This window comes from Macrobrachium nipponense, chromosome 36 (assembly GCF_015104395.2).
Source record: "Macrobrachium nipponense isolate FS-2020 chromosome 36, ASM1510439v2, whole genome shotgun sequence".
In the NCBI taxonomy this organism is placed as follows: Eukaryota; Metazoa; Arthropoda; class Malacostraca; order Decapoda; family Palaemonidae; genus Macrobrachium; species Macrobrachium nipponense.
The window spans coordinates 60,484,835-60,509,160 of record NC_087220.1 but is presented as its reverse complement, the minus strand read 5'-3'; the positions used below and the strand labels follow the sequence as shown (position 1 = coordinate 60,509,160).

General features: G+C 48.8%; 1 protein-coding gene across 12 annotated transcripts in view; it reads right to left on the bottom strand.

Annotated features, from left to right (window-relative positions):
* Positions 1 to 24,326, bottom strand: part of LOC135203741 (ral GTPase-activating protein subunit alpha-1-like) — a 217,753-nt gene that overhangs the window by 76,918 nt on the left and 116,509 nt on the right. For all 12 annotated transcript variants that reach the window (XR_010312009.1, XR_010312010.1, XM_064233673.1 and 9 more), the window contains exons 10-13: positions 21,340 to 21,500; positions 14,941 to 15,052; positions 14,486 to 14,608; positions 6,598 to 6,726 (exon numbers count right to left, since the gene is read on the bottom strand). Coding sequence is in view for 10 of the 12 variants with exons in the window: in XM_064233673.1 (XP_064089743.1) it covers positions 6,598 to 6,726; positions 14,486 to 14,608; positions 14,941 to 15,052; positions 21,340 to 21,500 (525 nt within the window). In the remaining 2 variants the exon portion in view is untranslated. The remainder of the gene's footprint in view (positions 1 to 6,597; positions 6,727 to 14,485; positions 14,609 to 14,940; positions 15,053 to 21,339; positions 21,501 to 24,326) is intronic.

Genomic DNA, 24,326 nt, shown 5'->3' with positions numbered 1-24,326 from the left:
TTTGGATGAATACATGTCTCGTTACAGGATCAATACCACTAACGTTAAATACGTCTCATCTTCACATTAAATACATATCTCGTCCTCACGTTAACGGGCGAAAGTAGGTAAATAATAAAGATGTTGGCATACCTTTGCCGCCAACTCTTAACACAAAGTAGAAAAGCGGCTATAAAGTCTATCACAAAAAGTGGGTTTGCTTATTAATTGAATTTAATATCAATATCAAACACCGTATATACATATTTAAAATCACAATTTGTCGAAAATTGTATTTTTCCTAACTATACAAACCTGAGGTCCTTTAATAATAGGAATGTAATCAGCGGCAGCTGGAACCGGTCGTAAGCTTCGTACAAGGAGGTTCGGTAGTTAACTGCTTGTCCGACAGTCAGTGGTCCTGCACGACTGAGAGGTGAAGAATCACTTTGCTTTAGGCCCAGGAAACAGAGTGAGGGGTGGCATGAGGTGGGACTGTGTGTAAAGGACCTCAGGTTTGTATAGTTAGGAAAAATACAATTTTCAACAAAATGTGATTTGTTCCGATACATAATACAAACCATCGGTCCTTTAACAATAGGAAGACTCACTTATTGGTGGGTGGAATCCGAGTCTTATGAACAGACTGGTGTTCGTCCAACCTTGGTTCCCTCCCTGGTCGTAAGAGCAGAGGGAGGGATCCTAGCCTCTGCCCAGCTAATCGGGGTGTGCACCGCAGGATCAGTGGTCAGACCTCTGGACCAAATTCATAAGAGGGAGGCAAGCGTGCCTCTTATGAATGGCAAGCAAGAACTACTTCCTACTTCAAGAGCCAATATGAAGTCATGGGCTTGTCTCTTGTTGGCATCCACTCCCACCCTTGCACCCTTGTTAGGGGAGTGGTGGATAACCGCTCCTATCCCTACTGAAAAGGATAGGACGGTGCTCAGTAGCGTAGCTTACCTGCATCTGTCTCCTGTCCAGTGTAGTGACGACCGTGGCCCTCTGCCCACAGGTAGAGGAGAGAAAAGAGGAGGAAGAGAAGCCAGTCACACTCTCTCTCACTCATCAATTCATGCAGTCACACAAGGATGCGATGCTGTTCTGTCCGCTCGGGTGCTAGGTAGACTACACAACTTGTTGAGCAGCCACCACGGGTCACAAGGAGAAGGTATCCAAGGACCTGTGGGCGATATCCCGAAGACAAAAAGATGTGAAGGTGGACTGGTTGGCCCAAACCCCTGCCTTCAGCACCTGTGCCATGGAGAAGTTCTTGCAGAAAGCAAGGGTTGGACCAATACCCCTGACTTCGTGGGCTCTCAGACAAGGGGTACGGGTGTCGTCACTCCTATCCGCACCGTACGCCCTCCTGATTACCTCACGAAGCCAGAACGAAAGTGTGTTCTTGGACACCTCCATCTTGGTAACCCCGGTGCTAACAAAGAGGAGTCGACACTCAGGCCTGAGGTGGCGAGTTCTCTTCAGAAAGCGCCGTAGCGCCCTCAGAGGACAAAGCAGCATCTCATACACATCATTGTTGGTGAAGTCCTTCAGGGAGGGGATTGTGAATGACTCGAACCGGTCGTCAGGGACCGAAGGATTCTGAGTCTTCGCTACAAACGGGACGAAATCGAGCATCACAGATCCCCATCCCCTCGTATGTTTAACATAGAAAGAAAGACCATGAAGTTCCCCTATTCTCTTCGCCGATGCCAGGACCAGCAAGAAGAGGGTCTTGAGGGTCAGATCCCTGTCTGACGACTCTCGGAGTGGCTCAAAGGGACTTCAAGTCAAACTTCTAAGGACAAGAGTCAAGAGTCACATCCCACCCTGGGGCCCTGAGTTCCCTGGGTGGGCAAGACCTCTCGAAGCTCTTCATTAGAAGGGAGATCTCGAACGAGTTGGAGATATCCACTCCCTGCAGTCTAAGGACTAGGGCCAGGGCGGCTCTGTAGCCTTTAACTGCGGAGACGTAGAGGAGCTTCTCTCGGCGAAGGAAGACGAGGAAATCCGCTACATGCTGAAGAGTGGCTCTGAAGACGGACCACTTCCCCTGGTACACAGCTGCAGAGGAATGCCTGAGGTACCCAGCCATCTCTGTTGCTGCTCGGCAAGAAAAGCCTCTCGCTCGCAAGAGATGGTGGATAACAGCCAGCCGTGAAGAGACAGGGATCGAACCGATCGGTGGTACCGTTCTACGTGTGGCTGGCACAAGAGGGTGTGCCAAGGGGGAATCCCTCTTGGTGCTTCTGCAAGCAGAGTCAGCAGGTCCGGATACCAAACAGCCTGGGGCCATTTGGGTGCCACCAGAATCATCCGAAGATTCGCGGTGACCAGCACCCTGCAATCACCTTGCGAATCAGACAGAACAGGGGAAAGGCGTATACAAAGAAGTTGTCCCACGGGTGTTGAAGAGCGTCCTCTGCAGCTGCCCATGGGTCCGCCACAACTGAGTAGAAAACCTCAAGTATTCTGTTGTGCCGGGTGGCGAACAGATCCACTCGGTTCCTATCACCTGATTCCAACGGTTGAGCTTGTTTGTCTGCCACTACATTCCTCTTGCCTGGAATGTAGCGAGCTAACAGCTCTACCGAGTGGGCCACGGCTCACTCGTGAACTTGCAACATCAACTGATGCAACGGGAGGGACACAAAGGCCCCGTTTGTTGACGTAAGCCGCTAGCATGGTGTTGTCACTCATCAACACCACTGAGTGTCCCATCAGACGGTCCTGGAACTCTTGGAGAGTGAGAAACGCTGCCTTGAGCTCCAGGACGTTGATGTGAAGGTACTTGACGTGATGATCCCACACACCAGCAGCCAGCAACTCCTCCAGGTGTGCGCCCCATCCCTCGGTCGACGCATCTGAAAATAGCAACATCTCTGGGGGGAGTGCAAAGAGGCACTCCTCTTACGAGGTTCCCATCGTCCAGCCACTAGGCTAGGTCACTGCCTCACCTCCTCCGTGAGAGACGTGGGAAAGTACGGCGGGTCTCTTGCCTGTGACCAACTCTCCTTTGGCCTCCACTGAAGAGACCAACTTCTCGAGAGACGACAGGTGACCAATCACAACCTGCCACTGCTGAGCTGGATGCTCCTATAGGGATAGGAACCGTATGGCTGCCTCCCTGAAACTGCTGATCCACGAGTCTGCGGGGAAAACTCGCCCTGCTACCGTATCGATCAGCATGCCCAGGTACTTCATCCTCTGCTTGGGCTCGAGATCCGACTTCTCGAAATTCACCACGATCCCCAGATCGCAGCAAAACTCAAGGAGTCGATCCCTGTCCAGTAGCAACTGTGAGCTGGAGCTCGCCAGGACCAGCCAATTGTCGAGATGCCTCAGAAGACGTATCCCTACCGAATGGGCCTAAGCCAACACTAGAGTGAACACTCGAGTGAGCACCTGTGGGGCGGTTGAGAGACCGAAGCAAAGTGCCCTGAACTGGTACACCGTCCCGTCGAGGATGAAGCGGAGGTACTTCCTGGAGGACTGATGGATGGGTATCTGGAAATAAGCGCCCTTCAGGTCCACCGAAAGCATAAAGTCGTTCTCCCTGAAGGACTCCAGCACTGAACGTGTCGTTTCCATCGTGAACCGAGTCTGGCGAACTAATCGGTTCAAGGGAGAGAGATCTATCATCGGGCGCCAGCCCCCCCGAGGACTTTTCCACCAGGAAAATTCGACTGTAGAAGCCCAGTGACTGATCCCATACGATCTCCACAGCTCGTTTGCTCAACATGGCTTCTACTTCCTGCTGAACGCCACGTCCCTGGCAGATCCAGGAAAGTACATCTGAAGATGGACCGGGTGTGAGGTGAGGGGTGGGTGAGACTCGAAAGGTAGTAGATATCCCACCCGAAGGACATCCACTATCCAGGTCTCTGCTCCATAGCGCTGCCATGTTGCCCAATGGTTCGCCAGGCACATCCCCCCCCTTCCGGCAGCAGGTGAGGGGGAATGCCGTCCCTAGCGTTTCCCTCCTCTCTTCGACTTCTTCCCAGCTCCTCCTCAGGAGGAGGGCTGGGAGGAGGGCTGGTTACGTTCACTCCTTACCGCAGAAGTCGAAGGCAGAGTTTTTCCTCTCGGCTTCGACGAGGCAATCGTCTTAGCCGCAGAAGAAGCGCCAGCCAAGCTCTTGGGCTTAGCCGCAGTGGCTCGAGGCTGCCCAGCCGCCTTTGAGACTGCCTAGTGGACAAGTCAGTCACTGTCATCAGTGCGCCGTTGTTCCACCGCAGCGTCCACCATCTCTCTAGGGAAGAGAGAGGAGGAACTCCGCACCAGTCCGTTACGAAGACCCAAAGCCGCCTCGCGCCCTGCCGACCTGGTTACTCAAGTGAGGACTGCGTCCCTACGCCTCAGAACCAGGTTGGCCCACAGGTTGGCCGTCTGGTGGGCCAGGTAGGAAATCGCCCTACCTCCAGACTGGCACAGTCTCCCGAAAGCCGGGTCCCCTTCAGGAGTGATGTTTCCTGAGGAGGCCGCGACCTTTGACACTGTGAGGGTCCACAGGTCTAGCCAGGAGACTGCTTGGAATGCTGCCATGGCAGTCGATTCCAACGCAAATACCTCTTGCTGCGAGAACCTCTGACAGCAAGTGTTGAAGAGACACCCCCGGGGGTTAACCTAGCCAGCTCGGGGTTAACCTGTTTGGGCGGAAGAGGGTCCTCCGTTGGCACATAGAATCGCCTCTGTCGTAGTACAGGTAGGGGAAGGAGCTTGGACGACCTGCTGGACCGAAGCGAACCCTCCTGTCCGGAGATGAGAGAGTCCACTTGGCCCAGCACGCTGTCGGCCAAGGCTGATCGGGGCAGACCCACCGTCGTCCTGGGTTCCTTCTTGGAAGTCGAAGGGGAAGAAGCGGCAGCAGACAACGACGACGACGACGACGAAGACACCTTCCTCTTCTTCGTCAGCTTCCTCAGGACCACCGTCAGGTCTTCCATCCAGGACGGAGCCAGGGCAGTTGCCGAAGCAACAGGGCCCAGCTGCACCTGTCCAGAGGGACCTGGGGTGGGGGCAGCAACACCACAGGCAGGAACGACGGCGGCAGGGACTGGTACGGGAACGGCAAGCACAGGAACAGGAGGCAGTACAGGAACCAGCGGCATCCTAGGCACTGGCGGCAGATCCAATGGTGAGCTCTTGGGACACCGAAAATCAGGTGCTGGGGCAAGAGCGGCAAAACCAGGCAGCGGCGTGACGACCCTCCTCTGCACACCCAACAGCGGAGCCTGCACAGCAGCTGTCGGGGTCACCATTGTTACGTGCTGCGTATATACCAGGTGAGGAGGGGCAGCATACCCTGGCGTAGACACCGTAGTGGTCGTTAGGGTCACAGGTCCATGGGTTACCGGTCTGGAACCCCTCGCAAGATGACACAGCAGCCCCTGAATGCTTGGTGTCCCCTGGAGCCCCAGCGAGTACCAGACCTGGCCGAAATCGTCCCTTGTGGCAGGCCTACCTGAGGCAGGAAGTGTCGGGTTAATGGGGAGGGGGGGGGGGGGGGGGGTGTTATTAAACCCTTGCTTGGGGGGGGGGGGGGGGGGGCGGGGGGGAGGTCCCACCATCGAGTGAACGTTAGACCCCGGGTACAACTGAACGTCGGGGTATCTAGCTCCCTCCTCTACACTCGACTGATCGAGGGAAGAGAAGGAGCGAGATACACCCCCCGAAGGAAAAGGAGCCATACGTGGGAGCTGTGACGGAGGGACGAAAGAAGAAGACGTGTCCGTAACCAAGGGAGTAACAGGGGAACCCTCCAATGACTCCTTGGCCGGCTTACGTGGCTTCTTCCTTCCCTCGTAACGCTCCCACTGCTCCTCCGACCAAATTACACAAACATCACAAGGATCGGTGCGAGAGCACTCACGCCCTCGACACCGAGTACAATATTCATGAGGATCAACCTCAAAAAGGGATCGAAAGGCCCCACACTTACGCCCTCCACACCAGGGCAAAATCTGCAGCTGACGGGGGAGCAGGGGGATTTTTCCGGCTCGCGGGAATCCATATCACACAAGCAATCACAATAATAACAAAAATAAGCCAAGTACTCATGTTATTTCACACAAGCACACAGTATAAGATAAAGTAAGATAATATGCTTCACAACGATGAAGTAGAATCTCAGCATATGACAGAAGCGGGCAGAGCGACGAACAACACGTCTAACACCCAGCGCGGCCGAAAGCAAAGTGATTCTTCACCTCTCAGTCGTGCGGGACCACCGACTGTCGGACAAGCACTTAACTATCGACCCTCCTTGTTCGAAGCTTATGACCGGTTCCAGCTGCCGCTGATTACATTCCTGTTGTTAAAGGACCTCAGGTTTGTATTACGTATCGGAACAAACAGAAATAAAAAATCAAGATCCCACCGGGAAAATTATCAACAGCCAGTCAACAAGAGCTCAGAAACACACGTCTTCATCAGAAGACAGCCGAAGGCAAAGTGGAGCGTTTACATCCGGGCAGGCTGGCCTACCCGCCTGCCACACAGTAGTTACTGCCTAACCACCTTGTTCAAGAATTTAACGGCTGTAATTCCAGCTACGCTGAAAGTAATTCCTTATGTAAAAGACCAAGGGTTTGTATTATCATGTAGGAACAAACTTACATCTAATCCTGTCAGTTTGGTTCCTCGTTTAATAAGACGGCGGTCGGTCACACGGTCCAGCGGGAGGTTGTTCAGTTCTAATCCATAAACGTGTCGAGCCAAAACTCGTGTCAGAGTGTCAAGTGTTTTCTGAAAAAGAAAGTCATCATAACAGCATGTAAATAAGGAATTCAGATGACAAAATTCACAGACAGGTAAATGGAAACACTGATTTTAAAAAGGTACTTTGACTCATTGGTCTGATAAGCCCTCTAGAATTGCAATGAAAGGGAGGAGAGGTAACCTACCCTAGATACAATAACACCACAGGATTAATATTCCTCTCATGTTAGAGCTTCTCGGCCAGAGTAACACAGAACTTTGTGGAACCCTTCGGCAGTCTCTTATACTTTTGGTAGTCCTGTATGACTCAACAGACTCTTAGTTTAAGTCTTTTCAATAGGTCCTACCACACTAGGATGGCCAAAAATGACATCAGTGATAAAATTCATATTGAAAAAAAATCAATCTAAACTAATTATTCCTTATAATATATCAAATATATCACACTATTATTAATCATAATCATAAGCTTGGACCACATTATTGAGCTAAAAATCACAATTTTGAATTAAATTGTATTTTTCCTAACTATACAAACCTGAGGTCCTTTACAAAAGGAATTACTATTCAGTGCCAGCTGGACCGGTCGTAAGATTTCTAACAAGGTATAGTTCGGTAGTAACTGCTTGTCCGATGGTCGGGAGCCCCGCCCGACTGGTGGTAAACATATCACTTTGCTTTAGGCCCAGGAACAGAGTGAGGGGTGGCATGAGGCGGGACTGCGTGTAAAGGACCTCAGGTTGTATAGTTAGGAAAAATACAATTTAATTCCAAAAATTGTGATTTGTTCCAACATGTAATACAAAACCTCGGTCCTTTACATAAGGAAGACTCACTTATTGGTGGGTGGAATCTGAGTCTTGTGAACAGACTGGTGTTTGCCCAACCTGGGTTCCCTCTCTGGTCATAAAAGCAAAGGGAGGGAACCTACCCTCTGTCCAACTAATTAGAGTGTGCACTGCAAGATCATTGATCAGACCTCAAGACCAATTCATAAGAGGGAGGCAAGCAAGCCTCTTGTGAATAGCAAGCAAGAGCTAGGTCCTACATAAGAGCCAAATATAAAGTCTTGGGTTTGTCTCTCACTGGTGTCCGCTTCCCCCTTGTTAGGGAAGGGACGGGGACGGATAATGCTTCTATCAGAATGGAGCTCGGTCACATAGCTTACCTGCATCGTCATTCTGTCCAGCATGGTGACCACCGCTACCCTCTGCCCGCAGGGAGAGGGAAGAAAAAGAGGAGGAAGAGAAGCCAGTCACACTCTCATTCACTCTCCATTCATGCAGTCTCACAAGGATGAGATGCTACCTTGTCCGGTAAAGGAGCTGGGTAAGCTACACAACTTGCTGAGCAGCCACCACAGGTCGCAAGGAAAAAGTGTCCAAGGACCTGTGGGCATTATCCCATAGGTAGAAGGAGGTGAAGGTGGTCTGGTTGGACCAAACCCCTGTCTTTAGTACCTGTGCCATGGACAAGTTCTTACGGAATGCAAGGGTTGGACCAATGCCTCTGACTTCGTGGGCTCTCGGACGAAAGGTACTGGTGTCGGCACTCCTGTCGGAGTCGTACACCTTCCAGATTACTTCAGAAGCCAGAAAGAAAGAGCGTTCTTGGACACTTCTTTCTTGGTAACCCCAGTGCTACCGAAGAGGCGTCGAGTTTTCTTCACATAGCGCCATAGCACCCTCACAGGACAAAGCAGCATCTCATCCATTATTGTTGGTGAAGTCTTTTAGGGAGGGGATCGTGAAGGACTCGAACCTGGTGTCAGGGACTGAAGGGTTCTGAATCTTCGCTACGAAGTCCAGGACAAAATCGAGCGTAACTGATCCTCTTCCCCTTGAGTACTTAACATCGAAGGAAAGACCGTGGAGTTCTCCTACTCTCTTCGCCAATGCCAAGGCCAGCAAAAAGACTGTCTTGAGGGTCAGATCCCTGTCTGACGACTCTCGGAGCGGCTCGTAGGGTCTGCGAGTCAAACTCCTAAGGACGAGAGCCCAATCCCACCCTGGGGGTCTGAGTTCCCTGGGTGCGCAAGACCTCTCGAAGCTCCTCAATAGGAGTGATATTTCCATGGAAGTGGAAATGTCGACTCCTCGCAGTTTAAAGACCAGGGCCAGGGCGGCTCTATAGTCTTTAACTGCGGAGACAGAGAGGAGCTTCTCTAGGCGAAGAAAGACGAGGAAGTCCGCTACCTGCTGAAGAGTGGCTCTGAGTGGAGAGAGACAACCATCCACAACACCAACCACAGAAGACGGACCACTTTCCCTGGTATACTGCTGCAGACGACTGTCTGAGGTAACCAGCCATCTCTGTTACTGCTCAGCGAGAAAAGCCTCTCACTAGCAAGAGATGGTGGATAACCGCCACCTGTGAAGACACAGGGACTGAACTGCTTGGTGGTACCGTTCCACGTGCGGTTGGCACAGTAGGTTGTGCTAAGGGGGAATCTCTCGCAGTGCCTCAGAGAGAAGGGCTAGCAGGTCCACATACCAAATGGTCTGGGGACACCTGGGTGCCACCAGAATCATCCGAAGATTGCTGGTGACCAGCACTCTGCTGATCACCTTGTGAATCAGGCAGAACGGGGGGAAAGGCATACACTACGAAGTTGTCCCACCGGTGCTGGAACTCGTCCTCTGCAGCTGCCCATGGGTCTGGCACAACTGAGAAGAAAACATGAAGTTTACTGTTGTGACGGGTGGCAAACAGAACCAATACTGGACGCCCCCATAGGTCGAAGAGCCTTTCCCCCAGGTCTGGGTGTAGAGACCATTCAGCCCCAATCACCTGATTCTGGCGGCTGAGCTTGTCTGCCACTACATTCCTCTTGCCTGGAATGTATCTGGCTGACAGTTCTACCGAGTGAGCTACAGCCCACTCGCGCACCTGCATCGTCAACTGGTGCAACGGGAGGGTCACTAGGCCCCCTGTTTGTTGACGTATGCCACTACCGTGGTGTTGTCACTCATCAACACTACTGAGTGTCCCATCAGTCGTTCCAGGAACTCTTGGAGTGCGAGGAACGCAGCCTTGAGTTCCAGGAAGTTAATGTGAAGGTGCTTGTTGTGATGGTTCCACACTCCTGCAACCAGCAACTCTTCCAGGTGTGCTCCCCAACCCTTGGTCGATGCATCTGACAACAGCAGCATCTCCGGAGGGGGAGTGCGCAGGGGCACTTATATTAAGAGGTTCCTGTCGTCTAGCCACCAGGCAAGGTCCTCCCTTACTTCCTCCGTGAGAGGAACCAGAAAGGATTGTGGATCCCGTGCCTGTGACCAGCACTCCTTTCGTCTCCACTGAAGAGACCAAAGGTGAAGATGCCCGTGAGGGACTAACTTCTCCAGTGACGACAGGTGACCGATCACAACTTGCCACTGCTGAGCTGACTGTTCCCGTCGAGACAGGAACCGTCTGGCTGCCTCCCTGAACCTGCTGATCTGCGAGTCTGCAGGGAAGACCCATCCGACTTCTCGAAATTCACCACAATCCCCAGATCGCGGCATAAGTCGAGGAGTCGATCTCTGTCCAGCACCAACTGCGAGCGGGAGCTCGCCAGGACCAGCCAATCGTCGAGATACCTCATCAGACGTATCCTGACCGAATGGGCTCAAGCCGACACCAGAGTGAACACTCGTGTGAACACTTGTGGGGCAGTTGAGAGACCGAAACAAATTGCTCTGAACTGGTACATCGTCCCGTCGAGGATAAAGCGGAGGTACTTCCTGGAGGACTGATGGATGGGTATTGGGAAATACACATCCTTCAGGTCCACCGAAAGAATGAAGTCGTTCTCCCGATGGAATCGAGCACTGAGCGTGCTTTTTCCATCGTGAACCAAGTCTGGCGAACGAATCGGTTTAAGGGAGAGAGATCTATCACCGGTCTCCAGCCCCCCAAATGACTTCTCCACTAGGAAGAGTCGGCTGTAGAAACCCTGGGACTAATCTTCTACGATCTCCACAGCTCGTTTGCTCAGCGTGGTCTTGACTTCTCCTTGAAGTGCTACGTCCCTGGCAGAACCGGGAACGTACGTCTGAAGATGGACCGGGTGCGAAGTGAGGGGTGGCCACGACTCGAAGGGTAGTAGGTATCCCTCCAGAAGAAAATCCACTACCCTGGTCTTGGCTCCGTAGCGCTGCCAAGTTGCCCAATGGCTCACCACGCAACCGCCCCCACCTTCTGGCAGCGTTTCCTCTCGACCTCGGCGAAGCTGGTGTCTTGGAAGCAGAGGAAGAGCTAGCCAAACTCCGAGGCTTGGCCACAGTTGCTCGAGGCTGCCCAGAAGCCTTCGAGACTGCCTGGTGTACTAGGCGGTCACTGTTATCAGTGCAACGCTTTCCATCGCAGCGTCCACCATCTCTCTGGGGAAGAGAGAGGAGAAACCCAGCAACGGTCCGTTTCGTAGACCCAAAGTCACCTCTCAATCGGCAGGCCCTGGTCACCCGAGCCAGGACAGAGTCCCGACGTCTCAGGACCAGGTTGGCCCACAAGTTGGCAGAGTCTTCCTTGGGAACGATAGCTCCCAAGGAGGCTGCGACACTGGACACCGTGAGGGACCACAGGTCCAGCCAGGAGACTGCTTGGAAGGCTGCCATGGCAGTCGCTTCCAGGGCCGATGCTCTTGCTGTGAAAACCAGAGGTTTTCAGACAGCAGGTGATGGAGAGGCACCCCTGGAGTTAGCCTAGCTATCTCCGGGTCAACCTGCTTGGTCGGCAATGAGGCCACCGATGGCACATAGAAATGCTGCTGGCGAGAGCGTTGACCTGGGCCAGCACACCGTCGGCCAAGGTGGATCGGAGTAAACCCACCGTCGCTCTGGGTTCCTTCTTGGGTTCCCAGAACGACTCCAACCTCGATGGAGGTTCGGAGGGAGCAACCACCAATCCTTCCCCGAGATCGTTGTGCTGATGAATCAGTGCGATGACCTCTGCGAAGGACCATGTGTCTCGGGGGTGATCGCGTCCTGAGGCGATGGACCGACAGATCCATCCAGGCCGATCACCTCTTGAGACACTCTTTCTTCAGAAGGAAGAACCTCGCCAGACCCCTCGTGGTCTCCTCCAACCACTTGGGCGTACGACCTGCGAGGTCCAAGGACCAAGCCAGGATCGTAGGCTCTCGTGGCGGGACCGTGGGAAGTGCGCACCTCACTGTCACCCCTGCTCGTCTCGCTCCTCCCGGTGTAGCCCGAGGAGGTTGAAGGGACAGGTGAGGAAGACCTGACGCTCCTACCCTGCCTAACAGCAGAGCCGGTGGGCTGGGAGGACTGCAAGTGATCACCAACCCGCGGTGGCGATCAAGCTGCAAATCTGGGCCAGCGGTCTCCGTGAGGAAGCGCTGGACCGAGAACAGTAGCGTTGGTCTCGTGCGTCAACAGAACTGCTACCAGTCATGCGAGCCGTCCAGTCCCGGTGGGAGCGACAGTCGGGTGACTGGTAGTGTCCTATGACGTGGTGAGAGCGAGCCAAGTCCTCTCGATGCGCCACGGTACCTGGTCTGTGCCTGGGTCCTGACGGTGAGCAGGCTCAACAGTCTGGACCCTGGCTGCACAGTCACTGGTAGGTGACAGTACACTCGGTGACGCTCGCGAGTGAGCAGCCGAGATGGTTCCTGGCCCGTAGGTGGAGCCTCTGGAGCCAGGAGCAGAGGTACCAGCAGTAGCTGGTATCCCTACGGTCCCCGTCTTCTTCCCTGGGGAAGGAGAGACGGGCCCCGTTTCCAGAGGAACGGGAGGACCAGTGGAAGACCCACCTGTCCCACAGGAGTGAGAGAGACCCTTAGAAGTCTCTGTGCGAGACTTCTTGGGGGGGGGGGGGGGGGGGGGGGGGGCCACCTTCTTCTTCCTCACCTGTGGGGGCCTTGGAGGTCAAAGGGGAAGAGGCGGCAGAAGACGACAACAAAGAGGACGACGGAGAAGACGATTACACCTTCCTCTTCTTCCTGGACTTCTTCTTCACCAACTTCCTCAGGACAACCGACAGGTCCTCCATCCAGGACGGAGCTGGGGCAGTTGCGGTAGCAACACGGCCCAACTGCACCTGTCTGGAGGAACCTGCGGAAGGAGCAGCACAACCACGGGCAGGAACGGAGACAGCATGAACAGGCACAGGAACCAGTGGGCGGTCAAGCGTGGAGCTCTTCGAGCACTCAAAGTCAGGGGACGGGGCAAGGACAGCAAAACCAGAAAACCAGGCAGTGGAGGAACCATGTCCTTCCACGGCACAAATGTCAGCGGGGCTTGTACAGCGGCTGAAGGGGTCACCGAAGTCATATTCTGCATGTACACCAGGTGCGGCGGTGTGGCATACTCTGGTGTTGAAAGGGTGGTGGTGGTCATTGTCACCGGCCCATGGGTCACTGGGGCCACAGCCAGATGTTGCAACAGCCCCTGGATACTGGGAGTGCCCGTAATACTCAACGAGCGCCATACCTGCTGAAGATCTCCAGCCGCGGCGGCAGACTCACCTGGGGAAGCAACAATCGGGTTAATGTTGGGGGGTTCCTGTTCGCTCATGGGGGAAAAGATCCCACCCAGAACGGCCCGAAGACCCCGAGTACAGCTCCAGGTTGGGGTGTCGCGCTCTTTCCTCTGCGCTCGACAGATCGAACAAAGAGGCGGAACGGGACACGTCCCCCGAAGGGGAGAGAGACATACACGGGAGCTGGCTAGGAGGGAGGAAGGAAGACGACGTGTCAGTCACCAGAGGTGTCGAGGGAGAGCTTTCCGACGACACCCTGGCGACTTTACGTGGCTTCCTCCTCTTCTCATAGAGTTCCCACTGCTCCTCTGACCAGGAGACACAAAAATCACATGGCACGGCCCGAGAGCACTAATGCCCTCGGCACCGTGTACACATTAAATGAGGGTCCACAAAGTCACTGGACCTAAATGCCCCACACTTACAGCCCTCCACACCAGGGCACATTCTCAGGCTTGATGGGGGGCAAGGGGGCTTCTCCACTTCGTGGGCTTGCATGATTAGCGATGCAAAACCACAAAAATAAAACAAAAAGGCAATAAGTACTTACAGTGCACACACACTAGTAATACAATAAGGAAAAGTGTGGAAAATAACAGCACGGTTGTTGACATTCAACAAAAATCTCACGATGAAGGCGGGCAGAGAGGTAAACACGCATCTACATCCGACAGCGGCCGAAAGTAGAGTGATATGTTTACTTCCAGTCGGGTGGGACTCCTGACCATCGGACAAGCAGTTACTACCAAACTACCTTGTTAGAAATCTTATGACCGGTCCACCTGGTGCTGAATAGTAATTCCTTATGTAAAGGACTGAGGGTTTGTATTACGTGTCGGAACAAATACTTGTTAAATATTACAACTAATACTCTATAACTGTACTAAAAGATACTGTAATTTAACCAGACCAGTAAGTTACATTTTTTGACAAAGTTACAGAAGTTGGTTAGCTAGGTGAGAAGAGGCTAAAGGAATGGATTTAAACTAAACTTAAGTACACTTAAAGGCTAAAGGAGGTAACATTTAACATATGGCATACATACAGAAGCACACCTTATTTTGTATCCAAGAGAACTGTCTGAAAAATTTAGAGCGAGACACCCAGCTTCATTGTACCTTCAGCTTAATTTGTACGTATTCAAGGTCTTCATTGTACCTTCCTTCTTGATTTTCAGTGCCTTCCTAATGGTATTTATTATGCTACTCGAAATCTACTGATCTGCCAAATTGGGATAGGCCTTATTATAACATCCATAAAATAAATACTGAGTGGTGAGAATTCACCAACATGAGACACTTACAGCCCATTCCCTGATGAGTTCATCCCAATGAGTTAAAGCTGATAACGTGAGCAGAAGCTGGTCCCATAATTCTCCTGAGATGACGACACTTAAATTAGCCTTGATCCAGGAAACAATCAGTGTCTGGAGATGAAAATAAAAATTGCTTAATAAATAGTGAGCAGAAATCTTTGTGAGCTAACAGAAAAGCACTTTCAATGCAACTTTATTAATGCAAAATCAAAAATGATCTGACATAACCTAGAAAATATGAATTCCTTTTCAAAACAGAAACTAAGAATCCACAAACAAAACACAAAAGGATGGATTCCTGTACAAGATAACAAAAATATTATAAGACCCAGCTCTATGAATCAAATTTATTTCCACAATCCACAATTGTGAAGATTTAACATTTCTTAGAACTTAACTCAAAAAAATTAGCTTGTTCCCTTAAACATATTTTTGTTACGAACCTGAAACAGAGCAGAAGCAAATCTGCCGCCTATGGAGTCCTCCTTGTGCATGGTTGGTCGACCACACAACGTTTGAGAGGTTATATGAAGTAGCACCACTAATAACTGTTCCCTGAAAAGTAAAAATCACAAGTTACGGTACAGTAGGAAAATGAACTCCACTTTTTAAACCCTAAAGAAAGGCTTTGACATTTTTTTTTAACATTTCTATGAACTAGCTAACAAAAACACCCAATACAGATAATAAAAAAACATGGGCAGTTTATTTTTTTTTACAAGCAGCAACTTTAGTACAGTGATAAATAAGGTATTTTAAGACTATTGTCTATAAATAAACTTTGAGTATCCCTAAATTTCAGCCCAAGAATCAAAAGAGAAAAATCAAAATTTGTCAAAAATTGTATTTTTCCTAACTATACAAACCTGAGGTTCTTTAACAATAGGAATGTAACTTAGCGGCAGCTGGAACCGGTCGTAAGCGTCGAACAAGGAGGTTCGGTAGTTAACTGCTTGTCTGACAGTCAGCAGTCAGCGAGACTGAGAGGAGAGGAGTCACTTTGCTTTAGGCCCAGGAAAAACAGAGTGAGGGGTGGCATGAGGTGGGACTATGTGTAAAGGACCTCAGGTTTGTATAGTTAGGAAAAATGATATTGTTATGTTACAATAAAGTTTTGTACAGTAGGGCCTCGTTAATCACGGGGGATAGGGCCCAGAACCCCCCGTGATAAGTAAATACCCGTGTTATCCTGGTACCCCCCCTGAAAATTGCTTAAAACCGCCTACTTTAATAATTAACCCACCCAAGACCACTATTTCAGTGTTTATAACTGCCTACTTTAGTTCAAGCACCAAATATTTCTTCAACTATCACCTTAAAACTAAATTCAAGACAGTTTCAAAGTTATTCTTTCCCATCTTCAATTTCCCCTTCATCAGATCAGCAAACAAAAGTATAATTACCTAACAATTCCTTGTTATTTTCATGATTTGGCTGCTGCACCAAACTAAAAGTACATAGTATATCTATTTCGTGAATGAACATATTTATGATAAAAAAACCATGATTTACTGTAATGATTACAGCACCCAACTATAATATTAATGTGTAAACAGCAAAATACAGCAATAAAAATCTAGTTTTGTCTTTTGTTTACGTTTAGAATCAGCTGATGGACGTTTATTACCGAAAGAATCATTTTGGAAAACAATTTAGTTGCTAAAAGAAACTAATTTATTAATGGAATTATTATCATTATTAACTTTGTACATAATAGTTTATGATATTACGTATTATGATACAGTAATTCATATTTCATTGAGAGGAGAGAAGAGAGAGAGAGTAGATCAGGATGACGAGAGGAGAAGGAGAGAGAGAGCGAGGAGAGAGAGAGAGAGAGAGAGAGCGCAGCTTGTGACGAGAGTAACTTGAATAGCTTGAGAGAGCAGCTAAGGACTAGAGTAACTTGAATAGCTTGAGAGAACAGCTTGGGACGAGAGTACTGTTGACTATCTTAGCTCGAGAATAACAATGAAATTGTATTTTAAATATTTTATGATGATAAGAAATGAAACATGGATAGTGATAAGATATTCTCTTGTATACTGTTATAAAATGTGATAATCATTGAGTCAACTATAAAAGTTGTATTGAAGCACAGTTTCGTAAATCACAGAAAGAATAAAAATATTGCAACACATATTTTTATTCTTTCGGGGACCATCTTGTTCTTTTATTACAATAATAATAGATCAGTATTATAGATTTTTTCTGTAAGTGATGAGAGAAGAGGAAGAGAGAGAGAGAGAGAGAGAGAGAGAGAGAGACGAGAGAAGAAGAGAGAGAAAAAGCAGACGAGAGAGAGATTTTGCTCCTACATCATAGTATTTGAAAATTTGTAAATGAGTTTATCTTAAAAATGCATTTAGTCATGAAAAGAAGAAGAAAACAGTAATTAGTGAATCTTGCTCTATGATAAAATTCGTGATTTCGTTAATTTTCTGGAATATACGTAGCATTTGGGCTTCACAAAAAAAGTAAGTAAAGTGATTTATGACAGAGTTTAGAGGATACTTACGTAAAAATACATCGGTACTTTGTAGAACGGTGACGTCACGGTGGTCATATGTATTTTTTTTCGTGAATGAATATACATTTGATAAAAAATAGTTACTGTACTGCTTAGAGTACCATACTGTAATATTAATGTAACCACATCAAAATAAATTAATCACTGTTTATTGTATACTGTAAACATGTAAAGTGTATTTTTGTCTTTTGAAAGATGGATTCCCCAAGGAATTATTCCTTGAAGAGGCTTTATATTATGAAGATATGCCAATAATATATAAGATTTGCGTTTTATTATGAATATATGGCAATAATATATAAGGTAAAAATGGTTTTATTAAGTTTACGCTTCGTCGCCGATTGCAAACAACATACAATAATCTATGACAATTATCGTTTGTATGACTGCAGTGTTCAGACTTCAGAGAAGTTGATTACGTTATACCAAAACAATAATGAAGTTTGAATTGAAAATTTATGTTTTCCTAAATGTTATTACTACTGTAATTAAACTGCTACTATTAACATTTCTAAAAGGTTAAGAATGACAAAGGTGCTGTGAAGTGTAACTCAATGTTTACATTTCTGCTGGCCGCTCAACTACAAGTTGATGTCAATGACGTGGAATTATTCCATGAATAGGCTATATATTATGAAGATATGCCACTAATATATAAGGTGAGAATGGTTTTATTACCTTTATTGTCAGTTAATATCATAATGTGAATCTGTTCATGCATTTATTGGTTATCGGAACCGGACGAGGCTTAGCCTACCACCGACAAGCCCGGATGCTGTGATTCATACCAGCGATATATAGACTGAGAAGTGGTCCAAGGAAAAACCTGTGATTAACTGAATCCGTGATTGCTGATCCGTGACTAAGCAAGGCCCCACTGTACATACTTACCTGGCAGATATATACTTAGCTATAGACTCCGTCGTCCCCGACAAAAATTCAAATTTCGCGGCACACGATACAGGTAGGTCAGGTGATCTACCCTCCCGCCGCTGGGTGGCGGGACTAGGAACCATTCCTGTTTTCTAATCAGATATTCTCTTCCACCTGTCTCCTGAGGGGAGGCTGGGCGGGCCATTAATGGGATTTTGACGTAGGAAAAATCTATTTCTGGGCGAGGAAGCCGTGTCGCCCCAGTGAAATACATTCCTTTAGCGCTATTTCTAAGGTAAAATATTGCTATAATACCAGAGAACTGCTAAATTGGACTAGAAATAGCGCTAAAGGAACGTATTTCACGGAGCGACACAGCTGAGCCCAGAAATCGTATACATCTGCCAGGTAAGTATGTACAAAACTTTATTGTAACATAACAATATCATTTTTGTACATTCAACTTCCCTGTCAGATATATACTTAGCTGATTGGCACCCTTGGTGGAGGGTAAGAGACAGCTAAACTACTTAAATAAACAGGAAACAACACATGTAGGTTAAACCTTGGTTCTTACCTGATTTGGCAGAAGACTTCATGGCTACTGTCTAAGAGCCTGCTTTGCCTCAAGAACCTCAGCGAGGTAGTGACCTATGGCTGAGAGTTCTGCGGATCTGTCAATGGGGTCTTATCCACTTACGCAACAGAACCTTAAAGGATCTTTGTCAATGGGTGCTATTCCACTTACATGACAAAACCTCTTGCCTCTGGGCATATCAAGGAGCACGCAACCAATCCCGACCACCTGACCCTCTAACCCGGGTTAGAACTACGATTGAAAGAAGTTACCACCAAACCTTCTTTCAAACAACCATAAAAACACATCACCACAAATTAAAAACTAACTAAACTATCAAGGATTAGAATTAGCTCCCTTTCCCAGCACCAAATCCGCAGATACGTATGGCCCCAGCGAGAAGCACTTTTCGTACGTAACCCTTACGTCCTTCAAGTAATGGGATGCAAACACAGAGTTGCATCTCCAGTAAGTGGCAGCCAGAATATCTTTCATACACGTTCCTATGGAAAGATAGAGAAGTCGCAATGGCTCTTACCTCATGCGCTTTAACTCTAAGCTGCTGCAAAAAATCATCATCGCACGTCGCATGTGCCTCTGTAAATGACGCTTCTCAAAAAGAATGCCAGAGCGTTCTTAGATATGGGCCTTCTTCGATCTCTGACCGCACACCAGAGACTCTCTAGACTGCCCTTAAGTTGCTTTTTCCTCTGAAGATAATATTTAAGAGTCCTGACAGGGCAAAGAGACCTTTCTACTTCTTTCCCCACTAAGGGAGAGAGACCCTTAACCTCGAAACTTCTAGGCCAGGGCTTCGAGGGGTTCTCATTTTTGGCCAGGAATAAAGGCTCAAAGGAACAGATAGCTGAGTCCCCTTTAAAACCTACTCTCGAGTCCAGAGCTTGCAACTCGCTAGTCCTCTTTGCAGTGGCGAGAGCCACGAGAAAAATAGACTTCCTCGTCAGGTCCCTGAACGAAGCCTGACGGGGAGGCTCGAACTTGTTAGACGTTAGGAATTTCAGCACCACATCTAAATTCCAGCTAGGTGGTTGAGAGGACTTTTTCTTGGAGGTCTCAAAGGATCTGATGAGGTCATGCAGATCTTTATCTTCAGCGGTCTTCAGGTCCCTGTTTCTGAAGACAGCAGAGAGCATGCTACGCTACCCCTTGATCGTAGATACTGCAAGATGACATTCTTCTCTCAAAAAGAGAAGTAAGTCAGCAATAATGGTCACAGAGGTATTGGAAGAGGACAGCTTCTTCGACCTACACCATCGTCGAAAGACTTCCCACTTCGATTGGTACACCCGTAAGGTTGAAGACCTGCGGGCTCTGGCGATCGCGCTAGCAGCTTTTCGTGAAAAGCCTCTCGCTCTGACGAGCCTTTCGATAGTCGAAAGGTAGTCAGGCAGAGAGCGGGGAGGTTTTTGTGAAACCTCTCGAAGTGGGGTTGTCTGAGCAGATCTCTCCTGAGTGGAAGAGATCTGGGGAAGTCCACCGTCCATTCCAGTACCTCTGTGAACCATTCCTGAGCGGGCCAAAAGGGAGCGATCAGGATAAGACTCGTTCCTGCAGAGGACACGAACTTTTTCATTACTTCCCCAACCAGCTTGAATGGGGGAAAGGCGTAAGCATCGATACCTGACCAGTCCAGGAGGAGAGCGTCGACTGCTATTGCTCTCGGGTCTGCTATCGAGGAGCAAAAGTTGTCCAGCCTTTTGTTCTGAAAAGTGGCGAACAGGTCTATATGTGGTCTGCCCCACAGGGCCCACAGCCTTTGGCAAACGTCGAGATTGAGCATCCATTCCATTGGGAGGACTTGGTTTCTCCTGCTCAACAGGTCCGCTCTCACATTCCTTTCTCCCTGGATGAATCTGGTTAAGAGCGTGATCTCTCTCTCTCTTCCGCCCAGATAAGCAGGGTTCTTGCAATCTCGTAAAGGGAGAAGGAGTGTGTCCCTCCTTGTTTTTGGATGTAAGCCACAGCTGTGGTGTTGTCCGAATTGACTTGGACCACCATGCCTCTGACTTCCGACTCGAAAGACTCGAGAGCCAGAAAGATCGCGAACAGCTCTTTCGCATTGATGTGCCAGGTCACCTGTTCCAGGTGCCTGACACTTCCTTCGCCCCTAGTGTTGCTCCCCAACCTGACTCTGACGCGTCTGAGAACAACACTAGGTGCGGGCTCGGTTTCAGCAGGGACAAGCCTCTGTTCATCTTGAGAGAAGCTAGCCACCAAATGAAATGCTCCTTTACCTCCTGCAGGATACATGAAATTGCACACATTTTCATATATAATACTCCAGCTTGTGGGAATCCATTAAGTCACGATTCACGAGCAATAAACAAAAAATCCAAAGTACTTACAAGTTTCCACTCGCACAAGCACTCGGTTATAGGGAAAGTAGTGAAAGTAGGCTTCGTAACGGAGTAAACAAGCATACGACACAGCGGGCAGAGGGGCAAAAAGCACGTCTTGTTCCGATGGCAGCCGAAAGCGAAGTGAAGCTTCACCTCCCAGCCAGGCGGGACACCTGACTACCAGGCATGCAGTTAACTACCAAACCCCTTGTTCAAAGCTTACGACCAGTTCCAGCTGCCGCTGATTACATTCCATATGTTAAAGGACCACGGGTTTGTATTACGTGTCGGAACAAATGTCACTTCCTTAGCTATTAGCCTTCCAGCAAAATTTGTATTAACACTATTGTCACAGAAATAGTGATACTACAGCATTTAACATCATATATGCAAAACTGACAAAGATAATACACATAAAAATTCCATTAGTGACATATATTTGGCCCCAAGATTCCTCCCAATATCTGCTGAAATAATACAATCAAACAGCTCTCAAACTAACCATGATTTTTGTTCCATTCTTGTGTTCATGACCATGTAACGATAAATATTCAGGACATGTTTGCATACTTCCACTTGTTCATCCAGCAGTCGGGGATAATCAGGGGAAACCTCTAATAGAAAGACATTGGCTGCACTGGTAATGAAAACTTGTAGGACATTCTGAAAGTGTACAACAACAAGAGTAACTGATAAAGTCTGTAATTCAAATATAAAATAAAATAAAATTCTATCTGAAATAGTGATAAAAAGTAAGAAAATATCATTTTCCCAAGACAGTGTCTGACATCAGAAAGAGCAAGAACCAGTCGACCTGCCAACGTCTATAACTAAGTTAAATGAGGTACATAGCAGATGAAACAAAAGAAATCATAAAAATTATCATCAATTTGTGTTACAAAACAACATAGTGCATCATAAATGCAAATTATAATTTTGCGATTTAACAATCCTAAAAAAAAATTACTGTACAGGCAGTCCCCAGTTAGTTTCTCATTAGACGAGTGGACTTCACGCTCGGCTACTAATTACAATTTTGCGATTTAACAAACCTAAAATCCAATTACTGTACAGGTAGTCCCCAGTTAGTTTCCCATTAGACGAATGGACTTTGCGCTTGGCTACCAATCTGGTGGTCCGAGGTCGATTCTCGGCTCGGCCAACGCGAAATCAGAGGAATTTATTTCTGGTGATAGAAATTCATTTCTCGATGTAATGTGGTTCGGATCCCACAATAAGCTGTAAGTCCCATTCCTAGGTAACCAATTTTTTCCTAACCACGTAAAAATATCTAATCCTTTGGGCCAGCCCTAGGAGAGCTGTTAATCAACTCAGTGGTCTGGTAAAATGGCAATTTGTCGAAAATTGCATTTTTCCTAACTATACAAACCTGAGGTCCTTTACAATAGGAAGGTAACTAGCGGAAGCTGGAACGGTCGTAAGCTTCGAACAAGGGAATTCGGTAGTTAACTGCTTGTCCGACAGTGCGTGCACGCGCGACTGGGAGGTGAAGAACCACTTTGCTTTAGGCCCAAGAAAACACAGAGTGAAGGGTGGCATGAGGTGGGACTATGTGTAAAGGACCTCAGGTTTGTATAGTTAGGAAAAATGCAATTTTCGACAAATTGCCATTTCTTCCGATAAGAATACAAACCATTGGTCCTTTACAATAGGAAGACTCACTTCTTGGTGGGAGGAATCTGAGTCTTAAGAACAGACTGGTGTTCGCCCAACCTTGGATTCCCTCCCTGGTTGTAAGAGCAGAGGGAGGGATCCTAGCCTCTGCCCAATGATCGGGGTATGTACCGCAGGATCAATGGTCAGACCTCTGGACCCAAGTAATAAGAGGGAGGCAAGCATACCTCTTAAAACTAGCAAGCAAGAACTTGTTCCTATTGCAAGAGGTAATATGAAGTCATGGGTTGTCTCTTGTTGGCTTCCACTTCCCCCCCTTGTTGGGGGAAGTGGTGGATAATCGCTCCTATCCCTAATGAAAGGGATAGGATGGGGTTCAGTTGAGTAGCTTCCCTGCATCGCCTCCTGATCCAGCGTAGTGACGACCGCGTCCCTCTGCCCACAGGTAGAGGGAGAGAAAAAGATGGGGAAGAGAAGGCCAGTGACATTCTCATTCACCTATCCCTTCATGCAGTCACACAAGGATGCGATGCTGTTCTGTCCGCTCGGGTGCTGGGTAAGCTACACAACGTGTTGAGCAGCCACCACAGGTCCTAAGGAAAAAGTGTCCAACGACCTGTGGGCTATATCCTGAAGGTAGAAGGAGGTGAAGGTGGTCTGGTTGGACCAGACGCCTGTCTTCAGTACCTGCGCCACGGAGAAGTTCTTGCGTAACACAAGGGAAGGACCAATATCTCTGACTTCGTGGGCTCTCGGACGAAGGGTACGGATGTTGCTGCTACCATCAGCTTCGTACGCCCTCCTGATCACCTCACACAGCCAGAAAGAAAGAGTGTTCCTGCATACTTCTTTCTTGGTAGTCCCGGTGCTAACTAAGAGCCGTCGACACTCAGGCCTGAGGTGCCGAGTTCTCTTTAGATAGCGCCATAGCGCCCTCACAGGACAAAGCAGCATCTCATCCGCATCTATGTCGGTGAAGTCCATTAGGGAGGGGATTGTGAAAGACTCAAACCGGTCGGCTACGAAGTTCGGTACGAAATCGAGCGTCACAGATCCCCTTCCCCTGGATGCTTGACATCGAAGGGAAGGCCATGCAGTTCCCCTACTCTCTTCGTTGATGCCAGGGCCAGCAAGAAGAGGGTCTTGAGGGTCAGATCCCTGTCTGACGACTCTCGGAGTGGCTCGAAGGGACTTCGATCATACTCCTAAGGACGAGAGTCACGTCCCACCCTGGGGCCCTGAGTTCCCTGGGTGGGTAAGACCTCTCGAAGCTCCTCATAGCAGGGAGATCTTGAACGAGTTCGAGGTATCCACTCCCCTCAGTTTCAAGACTAAGGCCAGGCCGGCTCTGTATCCTTGACTGTGGGGACGGAGAAGAGCTTCTCTCGGTGAGGAAATCCGCAACCTGCTGAAGAGTGGTTCTGAGAAGAGATACACCCGTCTGCGACACCATGGAGGAATCTCTCGGTCTTCTGCAAGAAGAGCCAGCAGGTCCAGATGCCAAATGATGTGAGCCACCAGGATCATCTTGGGATTCGGGGTGGTCAACATTCGGTTGGTCACCTTGCGAATCTGACAGAACGGGGGAAAGGCGTAAACGAAGAGGTTGTCCCACGGGTGTTGAAGAGCGTACTCTGCAGCTGCCCATAGGTCCGGCACAGCCGAGTAGAAAACCTAAAGTTCTCTGTTGTGCCGGCTGGTGAACAGATCCACGACTGGATGCCCCCACAGGTTGAAGAGCCTTTCTGGCACGTCTGGGTGAAAGGACCATTCGGTCCCTATCACCTGATCCCGACAGCTGAGCTTGTCTGCTACTATATTCCTCTGCCTGGAATGTAGCAGGCTGACAGCTCT